Source organism: Phyllobates terribilis, unplaced genomic scaffold (assembly GCF_046119375.1).
Source record: "Phyllobates terribilis strain yellow unplaced genomic scaffold, ASM4611937v1 Scaffold_2__4_contigs__length_985480577, whole genome shotgun sequence".
Classification (NCBI taxonomy): Eukaryota; Metazoa; Chordata; class Amphibia; order Anura; family Dendrobatidae; genus Phyllobates; species Phyllobates terribilis.
Window position 1 is genome coordinate 46,242,490 of NW_027362762.1, and position 16,226 is coordinate 46,258,715.

Here is a 16,226-nt window from a genome sequence, read left to right on the forward strand (position 1 = left end):
CAGGATGTAACTCAGGATCAGTACAGGATCAGTAATGTAATGTATGTGCACAGTGACTGCACCAGCAGAATAGTGAGTGCAGCTCTGGAGTATAATACAGGATGTAACTCAGGATCAGTACAGGATCAGTAATGTAATGTATGTACACAGTGACTGCACTAGCAGAATAGTGAGTGCAGCTCTGGAGTATAATACAGGATGTAACTCAGGATCAGTACAGGATCAGTAATGTAATGTATGTACACAGTGACTGCACCAGAAGAATAGTGAGTGCAGCTCTGGAGTATAATACAGGATGTAACTCAGGATCAGTAATGTAATGTATGTACACAGTGACTGCACCAGCAGAATAGTGAGTGCAGCTCTGGAGTATAATACAGGATGTAACTCAGGATCAGTACAGGATCAGTAATGTAATGTATGTACACAGTGACTGCACCAGCAGAATAGTGAGTGCAGCTCTGGAGTATAATACAGGATGTAACTCAGGATCAGTAATGTAATGTATGTACACAGTGACTGCACCAGCAGAATAGTGAGTGCAGCTCTGGAGTATAATACAGGATGTAACTCAGGATTAGTAATGTAATGTATGTACACAGTGACTGCACCAGCTGAATAGTGAGTGCAGCTCTGGAGTATAATACAGGATGTAACTCAGGATCAGTAATGTAATGTATGTACACAGTGACTGCACCAGCAGAATAGTGAGTGCAGCTCTGGAGTATAATACAGGATGTAACTCAGGATCAGTACAGGATCAGTAATGTAATGTATGTACACAGTGACTGCACCAGAAGAATAGTGAGTGCAGCTCTGGGGTATAATACAGGGTGTAACTCAGGATCAGTACAGTATCAGTAATGCAATGTATGTACACAGTGACTGCGCCAGCAGAATACTGAGCGCAGCTCTGGAGTATAATATAGGATGTAACTCAGGATCAGTAATGTAATGTATGTACACATTGACTGCACCAGCAGAATAGTGAGTGCAGCCCTGGAGTATAACACAGGATGTAACTCAGGATCAGTACAGGATCAGTAATGTAATGTATGAACACAGTGACTGCACCAGCAGAATAGTGAGTGCAGCTCTGGGGTATAATACAGGAGGTAACTCAGGATCGGTACAGGATCAGTAATATAATGTATGTACACAGTGACAGCACCAGCAGAATAGTGAGTGCAGCTCTGGAGTATAATACAGGATGTAACTCAGGATCAGTGCAGGATCAGTAATGCAATGTATGTACACAGTGACTGCACCAGAAGAATAGTGAGTGCAGCTCTGGGGTATAATACAGGGTGTAACTCAGGATCAGTATAGGATCAGTAATGCAATGTATGTACACAGTGACTGCGCCAGCAGAATACTGAGCGCAGCTCTGGAGTATAATATAGGATGTAACTCAGGATCAGTAATGTAATGTATGTACACAGTGACTGCACCAGCAGAATAGTGAGTGCAGCTCTGGAGTATACTACAGGATGTAACTCAGGATCAGTACAGGATCAGTAATGTAATGTATGTACACAGTGACTGCACCAGCAGAATAGTGAGTGCAGCTCTGGAGTATAATACAGGATGTAACTCAGGATCAGTACAGGATCAGTAATGTAATGTATGTACACATTGACTGCACTAGCAGAATAGTGAGTGCAGCTCTGGAGTATAATACAGGATGTAACTCAGGATCAGTACAGGATCAGTAATGTAATGTATGTACACAGTGACTGCACCAGCAGAATAGTGAGTGCAGCTCTGGAGTATAATACAGGATGTAATTCAGGATCAGTACAGGATCAGTAATGTAATGTATGTACACAGTGACTGCACTAGCAGAATAGTGAGTGCAGCTCTGGAGTATAATACAGGATGTATCTCAGGATCAGTAATGTAATGTATGTACACAGTGACTGCACCAGCAGAATAGTGAGTGCAGCTCTGGAGTATAATACAGGATGTAACTCAGGATCAGTACAGGATCAGTAATGTAATGTATGTACACAGTGACTGCACCAGCAGAATAGTGAGTGCAGCTCTGGAGTATAATACAGGATGTAACTCAGGATCAGTAATGTAATGTATGTACACAGTGACTGCACCAGCAGAATAGTGAGTGCAGCTCTGGAGTATAATACAGGATGTAACTCAGGATTAGTAATGTAATGTATGTACACAGTGACTGCACCAGCTGAATAGTGAGTGCAGCTCTGGAGTATAATACAGGATGTAACTCAGGATCAGCAATGTAATGTATGTACACAGTGACTGCACCAGCAGAATAGTGAGTGCAGCTCTGGAGTATAATACAGGATGTAACTCAGGATCAGTACAGGATCAGTAATGCAATGTATGTACACAGTGACTGCACCAGCAGAATAGTGAGTGCAGCTCTAGAGTATAATACAGGATGTAACTCAGGATCAGTAATGTAATGTATGTACACAGTGATTGCACCAGCAGAATAGTGAGTGCAGCTCTGGAGTATAATACAGGATGTAACTCAGGACCAGTAATGTAATGTATGTACACAGTGACTGCACCAGCAGAATAGTGAGTGCAGCTCTGGAGTATAATACAGGATGTAACTCAGGATCAGTAATGTAATGTATGTACACAGTGACTGCACCAGCAGAATAGTGATTGCAGCTCTGGAGTATAATACAGGATGTAACTCAGGATCAGTAATGTAATGTATGTACACAGTGACTGCACCAGCAGAATAGTGAGTGCAGCTCTGGAGTATACTACAGGATGTAACTCAGGATCAGTAATGTAATGTATTTACACAGTGACTGCACCAGCAGAATAGTGAGTGCAGCTCTGGAGTATAATACAGGATGTAACTCAGGATCAGTAATGTAATGTATGTACACAGTGACTGCACCAGCAGAATAGTGAGTGCAGCTCTGGAGTATAATACAGAATGTAACTCAGGATTAGTAATGTAATGTATGTACACAGTGACTGCACCAGCAGAATAGTGAGTGCAGCTCTGGAGTATAATACAGAATGTAACTCAGGATCAGTAATGTAATGTATGTACACAGTGACTGCACCAGCAGTATAGTGAGTGCAGCTCTGGGGTATAATACAGGATGTAACTCAGGATCAGTAATGTAATGTATGTACACAGTGACTGCACCAGCAGAATAGTGAGTGCAGCTCTGGAGTATAATACAGGATGTAACTCAGGATCAGTAATGTAATGTATGTACACACTGACTGCACCAGCAGAATAGTGAGTGCAGCTCTGGAGTATAATACAGGAGGTAACTCAGGATCAGTAATGTAATGTATGTACACAGTGACTGCACCAGCAGAATAGTGAGTGCAGTTCTGGAGTATAATACAAAATGTAACTCAGGATCAATGAGTAATACAATTTCAATGTATGTCTTTTTTTTATATAAAACTATAAAATCATGGTTATACTGCTTTAAAGGGGTTATCCCGAGTATATGTCATCAATATCAGATTGGTGAGGGTCCGATACCGGACACCCTCACCTTTTAGATGTTATCATCTCTTGCAACAGGAAAAACTCCATACATTCTTTAGTGACCACCGCTGGGTCCTGCAGATCAATTCCTACTGACATGGCAGCTCTGTTATTCCAGTCCGTGCACTGTTCACACTGTCACATGGCTGACGAATAGGTCAATATAAAAGTATCAAACTACCCCTGTAATATGGCCAATCATCCAAGTCAAGTATTATCATTATTAATTGGAGAAGGAAGTTTATTTTTGTTAACTAGAGGATTTTCAGATAAAAACTTATTTTTTTGCAGTTTTAGTGTTATTCATAAAATTCTTATACGTCATTTTTTTTGGATTTATTGTGACTTTCTAAGTTGACAAGATTTAAAGGGGACCTATGATCGGTTCAAAAGTGACCAGTTTTTGCTCTTATTTTATTCCCTCTAATCTTTTATATCTTTTGTTACTTTAAAACCCGCCATATGGTTTCGGAATTATGCAAATTTTTATGATATTTACAAAGGGGGCGGTGCTCATAGGATCCTCTGGGGTGTGTTTTTAGGATGATCTGCATAAATTACCCTGTGATCCACACCCCTTTAGTAAAGACCACAAAAATGTATAAAGGATTAAAAAAAGAACAGCAAGAATAAAATAAGAGAAAAAACTGATCAAAAGTTTTTGCTCTTATTTTATTCTTGCTGTTCTTTTTTTTATTTTTAATCCTTCATACATTTGGTCACATGTCAACTTTAAATTCTCTCTTTCTTTAGAGTAATAGGGGTCATAGAATATAAATGTGAAAAAGGAGCAATCAGCTCACCTGTCCAGGTGCACGGCAATATACTTCAGTAACAGCAACAGTCCAAATGATAGCCGGCACTCACATCTTCTTAAAATGATTGCTTCATTGATCCAGTAGTATAAAAGGCTCAAAGAATGGTTGAACACAACAGCACAAAAATTAAAAAGGCAGAAAAGAAATATCCACTGCGCTCACAGGCAACATGTTTCAGACCTGCATGGTCCTTTGTCAAGGCTTGACAAAGGACCATGTAGGTCTGAAACATGTTGCCTGGGAGCACAATGAATATTTCTTTTATGCCTTTTTAATTTTTGTGCTGTTGTGTTCAACCATTCTTTGAGCCTTTTATACTACTGGATCAATGAAGCAATTCTTTTAAGAATATGTGAGTGCCGCCTATCATTTGGACTGTTGATACAATATATATCTACGGATTTGGAGATTCTGATTCACTTTTAATTAAAACCTCTTTTTCCCAAAACTCCAGATTTTTTTCCTGCATATTTTGTACAAACCCCATTGATGCAGTCGTGAGTCATCACCCGTGCCGTGAATCCACAGTGGGTAAGAACCTTTCATTATCATAATATGCAGACACAAATCATGTGCGGAGAATATGTGAGACGCAACTTAAGAGGTTCAGACAGCAGAAAAATTCAGTGTCTACCTTGAGTCACACATAAACCAGTTTTTATAGAACCGCGGGCAAGTTGTTATGTCTGACAGATCCAGTGTTTTGCAATCTCATACAATTATATGTACTTTACATAAATCCACAGTGACTAGTGACCAAAATTGTGACTTATTTTTTACTTATTTTTGGAGTAGGGGTTGAGAGGGGGCCATGAACAAAAAAGTTTCCAATCCTTCTTTTGTCTTTATCTTTTATCCCTTTAAATGTTGTTATTTTTTATATTATTAAAAATTCAATAAAAACCATTGGAAAACAAAAAAATAAATGCTGAACGCTTTGAAGGAGCAAAAACCTACATCTACGTAATATTTTAGATTTTCTGGGAAAATGTTATAGGTTTTCTTCCTTGCAAAAAAAACAACTAAAATGCATTATTGAATTCATTTGTTAAATCTCATCATGAAAGTTTTAGCATTTATTAATTGTGCGGCCTGAATTGCTATATTTCCATTTAATAATTGCTTTAGCTTTCAGGGTTTGTTTTTTTTGTTTTTTTTTATTCTTTTCTATTTTTATATTTTATAAATTCATTGTGAAAAGAAATTAATTTTTAAAAATAACATTTTATCACGAAAATTCTAGCAGTTATAAAAAAAAACACACGTTTTAAGTCTTAAATTGTTATATTTTGATTTGTTTATTATTTTTTTGTTATAATTTTGACATTTTATACATTTATTCTGAAAGAAAAATTAAATCTTTAACAATCAGATTTTATCATGACATTTTTTAGAAGTTATAAAAAGCGCATTTTTTACATCCTAAATTGTTATATTTTGATTTAGTTCTTATTTTTTTTCTTTATTTTATTTTATTTTTTTACAATTTTTACATTTTATAAATTTATTCTGGGGTCTAAGGGGTAATGTTTCTCCTCGTGGAGAGTAACAAGCCAAGCCTGGTGAGACTTATAAACCATGCATGCTCCTCTGGGAAATTGAATATGCAAAATTTGCAGAATTACGGTAATTTATTTTCAAAGATTTGTAAAAATGTGATTGTCGTTGAGCTTTTGAGAGAAGAGTCTGGAGTCTATGTAGAACAAACACTTGACATGTTACCCACATTTATTACGTTAGTTTATGAAATGGCCCAAAGAGGTAGGATTGGGCCTTCTACTGCCGCCGCATGACCAGTCAAGCTCATCCCATTAGTAGGTTGCCCTATCGGTGTGGCAATACTATTGATTCCTATCCTTCATTTCTATTGTGGAAGTCCACTATTAATGCTCAGAAGATGGAATCAGTGGGTGGTCAGTAGGGGTGGCATTGGCACTTCGGTACATTCTACGACAGCGGTCTATACTGCAATGTGGACCTCTATATCTATGGGTTGCCCGGGGTGGCATTGGCACTTTTATAATTTTTTTCACATGACCTAAGATGTAACGAGCAAATCATGCATCTTGTTCCAAACTTTCTTTCATTAATGGGTAGTGAAGAGCGTCTCCTTCCTGAAAGGCATTGCCTTTTACACGGACGACCGTCCACCCTCACACCTCAAGAAACTGTGGATATTGCTGGTGGAAACTTCTCCCAGCCAAGCATCTTCCATGCAGTGAGCTCCACTATAAATATGCAGTGTTAGATGACATTGGCCTCTATGAGGATGAACGGTCGTCTACATCGATGGCTCGAGTCTGCAGAGCTCTGCATAAGAGCAACTCTGCAAATCTGCCGAAATTGGATTCATTGGGAAATAGGATTTGCGCCAAATTTGTTCTATGTGAATCGAATTGGTGGTAATGTCCATTTTGTTATTTTCTGAGGGTCTCTCCAGACCACACAGAATAATAAAACAAAATAAAAAAATATTATATCCATCTCGGACATCACCCATCCTGGTGGGGCAGCTCCCTGTCTGGACTTCTGCTGGCTCGTTTCCTCCCTCTGCCTTCAGCTTTCTCTTCAGTCTTCTTCACTTCTTGGCACCTCCAGTGTTGACAAGGCCTCCAGTAACGTCATGGCATCACTCGTCAGCACCGAGGGTGAAGATGGAAGAGAAGTCTGGAGCTGTAGAGAGGAAGCGAGCCAACGAAGGACCAGTGCACCCCTAGGACTAGTGAGAGACAATTTTCATTTTTGTTTTTAACCCATTCCCAGTCCTACAAAGAATCATGCAAAATGGCGGCTGGGGAAGAGAGTCTCAAACATCCACATTTTTTGAGAAATTGTAAATGAATTCAATGCACCTCAAATTGATTCGCTCATCTCTAGTTCTATATAAAAGAGGAGGAACCAAAGTGAGGAATCAACCATGGTTGGAAGACAATACCCCCGATATCTCAAATTGTTTGTGCCAGAAAACTAATACAAAACACTTTGTAAAGTTGCCAATTTTTTTCTGCATTGTAGAGTTGCACAAATTGTTGCGACATTTCATATTTTCACGTTAGTTTCGAGAAACTCCGCCAAAGAGGGCGGACCTGGAGAAAAGCTTGGACGGGCCAGGATGTGGCTGCACCCGCCGGTCAAATTCATCAAAAGTGGCTGCATACATTACACCCGAAATGTTACTCCAGTCTATGACTAGAGTAACATTTCTGGCAAGGTGCATGGAGTCCCACGCCACTGATAAGATGTACCGAATTCATTAAGTGGCATGTGCATCTTATTCCTGCAGGTCCCTCATTATGACTTTCGTACGAAATGCCAGTCTTGAGGAAACGGGGTCAATGTGTTAGGGTACTGTTTGCCAAACTATTAAAGAGCAGTAGATGTATGGACACCACGCTACAAAGGTCCAATTTCCATGGCGTCTACTAACTGTACAGAAGTTTTCACAAAACTTTTTTTTGCTTGTGCTTGAAGCCAAACTCACCGGTCTTGTGTTCCATGAGATCCTAACTTTTCATTCTTTAGACAATAATCGGGAGAACCTTGAAGATATATAAGTTCTGTCTCCCGCACCGGCCGAATATCCAGGTCTTTTGGCACCAGCTGTTTCCGTGTACCCATTGGCCGATGAACTACCTTCGTTGCTGATAGATACTTGGTTTTAAGATCCAAGGCGATCTCTCGAAGTTCCAGTAATCCTTTCCAACAGGTCTTAATAGAACAAGACCCCGAGACTCCATGACATTTACATTTCAGCTCCAATGAGGATTTCAGCACCTAAATAAAAAAAAAATGTTTTTGAAAAACTCGAACATCTATAGACACAAGTATATAAACATTTACATCCCTAAAACTTAGATATTTTTAATTTTAGGAAGATATTCTCAACATATATGTCCATCTTGGAGAATCTACGCACCTGTCTCCCGACTTCGCTGTTGTGGAGATGCATTAGCTTATTGGCTTGAGATCCTGACTTCTTCATCTTCATTGGGGCATCGGAGAACTTAGAGCCCATCATAAGACCATAGTTGACGTTGTCGGCACATCCTCCCCAACGAGAACCTTGATCCAGTGGCTCACCAGGAATGGGGCCGCAAGAACAACCTGGGAGGTCCCCAATGGTGCAAGCCCTAGCAATCATATGACTTATAGAAGCGGCAGACAGAGCGTACAAAAAAGCTGATTCTCTTGTACCTAAAAAATATAAATAAAATATTCATCAACTCCTTGTATTTCAGTGATGTTGACCACTCATCACACCGGTCATTGTGCCGACATGACTTGTAGATCCTACATGGGATATGGAATGGGCCTTTTTAAAAATATTTTCTATAATCATCTCAACCTTTAACAAAAATTCTCCCATGTGGTCAATGCATTGAGCAATACTAACTCCCTGAGCCACCACATTGTGTCACTTTATAACAAAGGTTTTAAAACCCTAGGATCATTTGATGGGACATTCCATAATTTGGAGGTACAGTAAAGCCTCATAGAAGTCTACATGTTTCATATTTCACCTATAAGGGCTCATGCAGACGTCCGTGGAAATCGGTCCTATCTCAGACTGCAATGCATGGACTGGTTGTGGCTTTATCGACCCGAGTATCACAGCCTCCTAGAAATATATAAAGCTCTTATGCTCTGGTCAATTCGAGATCTAACTGATTTACACGGATATCTGCATCAGCACTTAGCTGATTGGGGAAAAAGTTGGCCATAGTAGACCTCTCTGGGACTGGCATCTTTGCCACAGGAAACAAAAAAATTGGTAAAACCCAACATGCCTGATCGTTCAGATGTCACGGCAGAGGTGGAAGACCACTATAAACATAAGACTGGCAGCTGTTTACACCGTTTTCTGAAAGTTCGGACCACTGAATGGCCGACTTAAATTTTTGGGTAGATGGTCAAATCTTTAAATTTGACAAAATATGGAAAAAGGGAATAAAAAATAAAAATGCTAAAAATTTACATAAGTAGTATCCCAAAAATAACAATATCCAAGACATGAGGCCTCTCAATGACCCAACACCAACTTAATCACAGTTAATGGACAGCAAAAACGCGGAAATGAACATCAACCGTGTTATTTTATCGGTCATTTTCATCGTCTGCAAACTACAAGTAACTCTCAGATTATTAACGCTGCTCTCGAAAAGTGAGGTGCCGAATAATTCTGTACTCGGTGTAGGAAAGTTGTCATTTCCTGGCGGTGTTTAGCTTCTGTAAACCACATAATGAAAAAGAATAACACAATCCTCGTAGTCCGAGGTTTTGACTCGTTAATACTAATGAAGAGCAGCTTTCTCACACAAGAGGAGTTCCCCTAACCCTTGATGGATCGCCACGGTCTACGACTTTCTGATGGCTAATGTTACAGCGGAAAAGGGGAAACATTTTTATGAATTTCCTGAGAACTGATGAGGATAGAGTACAATATAACTTAATTTTGTTGTTGTTTTTTTTATCCACTTGTTACATAGGAATTAAATAAATACCGTAGAATTAATAAAACAGAATTTAGAAAGAAAGCAAAAAAAAATAACAAGGTTTAAAAAAAAAAAATCAAAAAAATAATTTTTGAAAACAAAAGTATAAAATAAAATGTAAAACTAATTAAAGAAAATTTTAAAATGAAAATCCAATGGAATAATTCAGCAGGATCATGGAAAAGATGCAAAAAAATTCTTGATTGAGACATTTTTTAACAGACTGATAGAGTAGATTCTAGCACATTCACGATTTTTTGTAAACTAGCCAATTAATACTAAACTGGTTGCCTAAAAACTGAAAACACTGTGAAGGGCCCTATTTATTATTCGCAGGATTTTTAAGTCACTTTCTCTTGTCTTTTGCTTTCCGGTATTAATTGACGTTTTTGCCACTAAATTTTTCGAAACGTCCCATGCGGTTTATGAATTTGAAGCACGATAGAAAAGGTACTTTATTTTTGTCTTTAACAGTTTTTAGTGCAAAAAAACACTCACATTCCAATAAAATGTACAAAAAAATTTAGAACAAAAATTTCGAACGTACATAAACTCATTCCGGGGGGGGGGGGGGGATTGGAGCACATTTGTGCCAAAATTTTGTGACTTTTTAAAAAGTTGCAATTGATGAATCTGCCAAAAAAGTTTTAAAAACCCCAAACTTCATTCACAATGACTAATCATTAAAAAAAAAAGAAATAGGTGAACAGGTGCAAATAAAAAAAATAAGGCACTAATGAAAAAAACGTAAAAAACAACACACCAAAAACTTGGAAAGGTGCAAATGCAAGAATGAATCACACCCTAAATGTCTTAATGATAAGCAGGAACATTAAGTTAGTTTCACTGCTGCTCTTGGTCTCTGATGTTGGCTTCACTTTGACAGCGCTGCAGTCAATCACTGAGCTCGAAAGCAATACTCATGTAGATACCACTAGCCCTTGAACTCACTGATTGGCTGCAGAGATATCGATGTGATACCTAGACTGTAGACAACACCGGGAGCAGCGGTGGAGACTTAGCACTGGAGAGGAAGAAAAGCACATTTATTAAAAGCTTATTAATTTTTTTAACAGCAAATTAAACCCAAGGACACAACTTTCCTGAAAATGGAAAACCCCTTTAATTGGAAGATTATGAGAAGTGGCTCATGTATCTAATATACAAACAGCAGGAGAGTGGAGGAATCCTGAGAATCTTTTGACCATGTGCCACCTCTGTCATCTATCCGATGATCGCCCCCCTGACAAATGAAAGGGACATTTGACTGCTGTCCAGGAGTCTTACAGTTTGGCATCTCTTCTAAGACATTCACCGAGTCCATTCCACCTATGGTATGTCACGCTGATCTCTACAACACACGCTAACGACATACAACTGCAGAACAGACTGCTACAGCGTCCAAGATACCAACAAATACAGATAGACAGATACATGTTATCATGCAAGTCATATTATTATAATAGTTACATTTTTGTGCATCAGTAAGTGGTTATACTTATGTACATAGGGGCAGTATTATAGTAGTTATATTCTTGTATATAGGGGGCAGTATTATAGTAGTTATATTCTTGTACATAGGGGCAGTATTATAGTAGTTATATTCTTGTACATAGGGGGCAGTATTATAGTAGTTATATTCTTGTACATAGGGGCAGTGTTATAGTAGTTATATTCTTGTACATAGGGGGCAGTATTATAGTAGTTATATACCTGTACATAGGGGCAGTATTATAGTAGTTATATTCTTGTATATAGGGGGCAGTATTATAGTAGTTATATTCTTGTACATAGGGGCAGTATTATAGTAGTTATATTCTTGTACATAGGGGGCAGTATTATAGTAGTTATATTCTTGTACATAGGAGCAGTATTATAGTAGTTATATTCTTGTACATAGGGGGCAGTATTATAGTAGTTATATTCTTGTACATAGGAGCAGTATTATAGTAGTTATATTCTTGTACATAGGGGGCAGTATTATAGTAGTTATATTCTTGTACATAGGGACAGTATTATAGTAGTTATATTCTTGTACATAGGAGCAGTATTATAGTAGTTATATTCTTGTACATAGGAGCAGTATTATAGTAGTTATATTCTTGTATATAGGAACAGTATTATAGTAGTTATATTCTTGTACATAGGAGCAGTATTATAGTAGTTATATTCTTGTACATAGGATCAGTATTATAGTAGTTGTATTCTTGTACATAGGGGCAGTATTATAGTAGATATATTCTTGTACATAGGAGCAGTATTATAGTAGTTATATTCTTGTATATAGGAACAGTATTATAGTAGTTATATTCTTGTATATAGGAACAGTATTATAGTAGTTATATTCTTGTACATAGGAGCAGTATTATAGTAGTTATATTCTTGTACATAGGATCAGTATTATAGTAGTTATATTCTTGTACATAGGATCAGTATTATAGCAGTTACATTCTTGTACATAGGAGCAGTATTATAGTAGTTATATTCTTGTACATAGGAGCAGTATTATAGTAGTTATATTCTTGTACATAGGATCAGTATTATAGCAGTTATATTCTTGTACATAGGGAGCAGTATTATAGTAGATATATTCTTGTATATAGGGAGCAGTATTATAGTAGTTATATTCTTGTACATAGGAGCAGTATTATAGTAGTTATATTCTTGTACATAGGGGGCAGTATTATAGTAGTTATATTCTTGTACATAGGAGCAGTATTATAGTAGTTATATTCTTGTACATAGGAGCAGTATTATAGTAGTTATATTCTTGTACATAGGGGGCAGTATTATAATAGTTATATTCTTGTACATAGGGGCAGTATTATAGTAGTTATATTCTTGTACATAGGATCAGTATTATAGTAGTTGTATTCTTGTACATAGGGGCAGTATTATAGTAGTTATATTCTTGTACATAGGGGGCAGTATTATAATAGTTATATTCTTGTACATAGGGGCAGTATTATAGTAGTTATATTCTTGTACATAGGATCAGTATTATAGTAGTTGTATTCTTGTACATAGGGGCAGTATTATAGTAGTTATATTCTTGTACATAGGAGCAGTATTATAGTAGTTATATTCTTGTACATAGGAGCAGTATTATAGTAGTTATATTCTTGTACATAGGGGGCAGTATTATAGTAGTTATATTCTTGTACATAGGGGCAGTATTATAGTAGTTATATTCTTGTACATAGGGGGCAGTATTATAATAGTTATATTCTTGTACATAGGGGCAGTATTATAGTAGTTATATTCCTGCACATAGGGGGCAGTATTATAGTAGTTATATTCTTACACATAGGAGCAGTATTATAGTAGTTATATTCTTGTACATAGGAGCAGTATTATAGTAGTTATATTCTTGTACATAGGGGGCAGTATTATAGTAGTTATATTCTTGTACATACGAGCAGTATTATAGTAGTTATATTCTTGTACATAGGAGCAGTATTATAGTAGTTATATTCTTGTACATAGGGGGCAGTATTATAGTAGTTATATTCTTGTACATAGGGGCAGTATTATAGTAGTTATATTCTTGTACATAGGGGCAGTATTATAGTAGTTATATTCTTGTATATAGGAGCAGTATTATAGCAGTTATATTCTTGTACATAGGGACAGTATTATAGTAGTTATATTCTTGTACATAGGAGCAGTATTATAGTAGTTATATTCTTGTACATAGGGACAGTATTATAGTAATTATATTCTTGTACATAGGAGCAGTATTATAGTAGTTATATTCTTGTACATAGGGAGCAGTATTATAGTAGTTATATTCTTGTACATAGGGGCAGTATTATAGTAGTTATATTCTTGTACGTAGGGAGCAGTATTATAGTAGTTATATTCCTGTACATAGGGGGCAGTATTATAGTAGTTATATTCTTGTACATAGGGAGCAGTATTATAGTAGTTATATTCTTGTACATAGGGGAAGTATTATAGTAGTTTTATTCTTGTATATAGGAGCAGTATTATAGTAGTTATATTCTTGTACATAGGGGCAGTATTATAGTAGTTATATTCTTGTACATAGGGGCAGTATTATAGTAGTTATATTCTTGTATATAGGAGCAGTATTATAGTAGTTATATTCTTGTACATAGGGGCAGTATTATAGTAGTTATATTCTTGTACATAGGAGCAGTATTATAGTAGTTATATTCTTGTACATAGGGGCAGCATTATAGTAGTTATATTCTTGTATATAGGAGCAGTATTATAGTAGTTACATTCTTGTACATGGGGGCAGTATTATAGTAGTTATATTCTTGTACATAGGGAGCAGTATTATAGTAGTTATATTCTTGTACATAGGGGGCAGTATTATAGTAGTTATATTCTTGTACATAGGGGCAGTATTATAGTAGTTATATTCTTGTACATAGGGGCAGTATTATAGTAGTTATATTCTTGTACATAGGGGGCAGTATTATAGTAGTTATATTCTTGTACATAGGAATAGTATTGTAGTAGTTATATTCTTGTACATAGGGGGCAGTATTATAGTGGTTATATTCTTGTACATAGGGAACAGTATTATAGTAGTTATATTCTTGTACATAGGAGGCAGTATTATAGTAATTATATTCTTGTACATAGGAGCAGTATTATAGTAGTTATATTCTTGTACATAGGGGCAGTATTATAGTAGTTATATTCTTGTTCATAGGGGGCAGTATTATAGTAGTTATATTCTTGTACATAGGGGGCAGTATTATAGTAGTTATATTCTTGTACATAGGGGGCAGTATTATAGTAGTTATATTCTTGTACATAGGGGGCAGTATTATAGTAGTTATATTCTTGTACATAGGGGGCAGTATTATAGTAGTTATATTCTTGTACATAGGGGCAGTATTATAGTAGTTATATTCTTGTACATAGGGGCAGTATTATAGTAGTTATATTCTTGTACATGGGGGCAGTATTATAGTAGTTATATTCTTGTACATAGGGGGCAGTATTATAGTGGTTATATTCTTGTACATAGGGGGCAGTATTATAGTAGTTATATTCTTGTACATAGGGCCCCTATGTACAAGAATATAACTACTATAATACTGCCCCCTATGATAGGGGGCAGTATTATAGTAGTTATATTCTTGTACATAGGAGGCAGTCTTATAGTAATTATATTCTTGTACATAGACATGATGTCCCTGCACTACCGCTCTCCTTTTTGTAGACCGCAAATTGCTATATTCCTGTAGTCTACAGAACAACAGAGTGGCGCAGTGGCTAAGGCACCGGCGCGCACACAGGACGTCAGAATGGAAACATTGGGGCAGAATGGAGAGACATGGGGCAGAATGGAGAAATGGGGGCAGGATGGAGACATTGGGGACAGGATGGAGACATTGGTGGCAGGATGGAGACAAATTGAGACATGGGGGCAGGATGGTAGAGACATTGGGGGCAGAATGAAGACAATGGGGGCAGAATGGAGACATTGGGGACAGAATGGAGACCATCGGAGACATGGGGGCAGGATGGAGACAAATCGGGGCAGGATAGAGACAATGGAGGCAGAATGGAGACATGGGGGCAGAATGGAGACAAATGGAGACATGGAGGCAGGATGAAAACATAGATGCAGAATGGAGACATTGGCGGCAGAATGGAGACAAATGGGGGCAGGATGAAGACAAATAGGGGCAGGATGGAGACAATGGGGGCAGAATGGAGATATTGGGGGCAGGATGGAGACATTGGGGGCAGGATGGAGACATTGGGGCAGGATAGAGACATTGGGGCAGGATAGAGACATTGGGGGCAGGATGTGGGACATTATTACTGTAGGGGCTAATTATGGAAATAATGGGGGCAGGATGGAGACATTGGGGGCAGGATGGAGACATGGGGGCAGGATGTGGGACGTTATTACTGTAGGGGCTAATTAAAGGATATTATTACTGCTGTGATGTATTTTATTTTAGAGTATACTATTTTCAGTGTGGGGTCCTGTTACTGTGCGGGGTGACATTATGTTGCTTTTTTTCTTCATTTGGTGTAGTGTAGAAGATGGGGAAAAATTGGGGAATGTGCTCTGGAAGCTGCTCTAGATAACTTGTGTTATTTTATGCAGAGAGGAGTCCTGGCTGGAAGAAGTGATGGCTGTCTGAACAAGAAAAGCGAAGATGAAGGACTTCAACTAGAGATGTCACTGGTGAGTCAGTGTGTTTGCTGTACACTGACACTATACACTGTATACTATATACAGAGCTTCTGTGTTTATTGGCACTTATTGTAATATTAGTATTGTGTTTTTTTTATTAATGATCAGTATTGTAGTATTCGGTCACTATGTGGTGGTAATATGTGGTCCGGTCACGGTGTGGTGGTATTTGTTCCTTGTATATGGTATTATTTGGTCACTATGTGGTGGTAATA

At 37.6% G+C, this 16,226-nt stretch overlaps 1 protein-coding gene across 1 annotated transcript in view; it reads right to left on the reverse strand.

Moving 5' to 3' along the window:
- The window catches only part of WNT11 (Wnt family member 11), a 185,674-nt gene that overhangs the window by 87,611 nt on the left and 81,837 nt on the right, over positions 1–16,226 (reverse strand). The window contains exons 4-5 of the mRNA XM_073661500.1: positions 8,243–8,520; positions 7,808–8,100 (exon numbers count right to left, since the gene is read on the reverse strand). Of these exons, the coding sequence (XP_073517601.1) occupies positions 7,808–8,100; positions 8,243–8,520 (571 nt within the window). The remainder of the gene's footprint in view (positions 1–7,807; positions 8,101–8,242; positions 8,521–16,226) is intronic.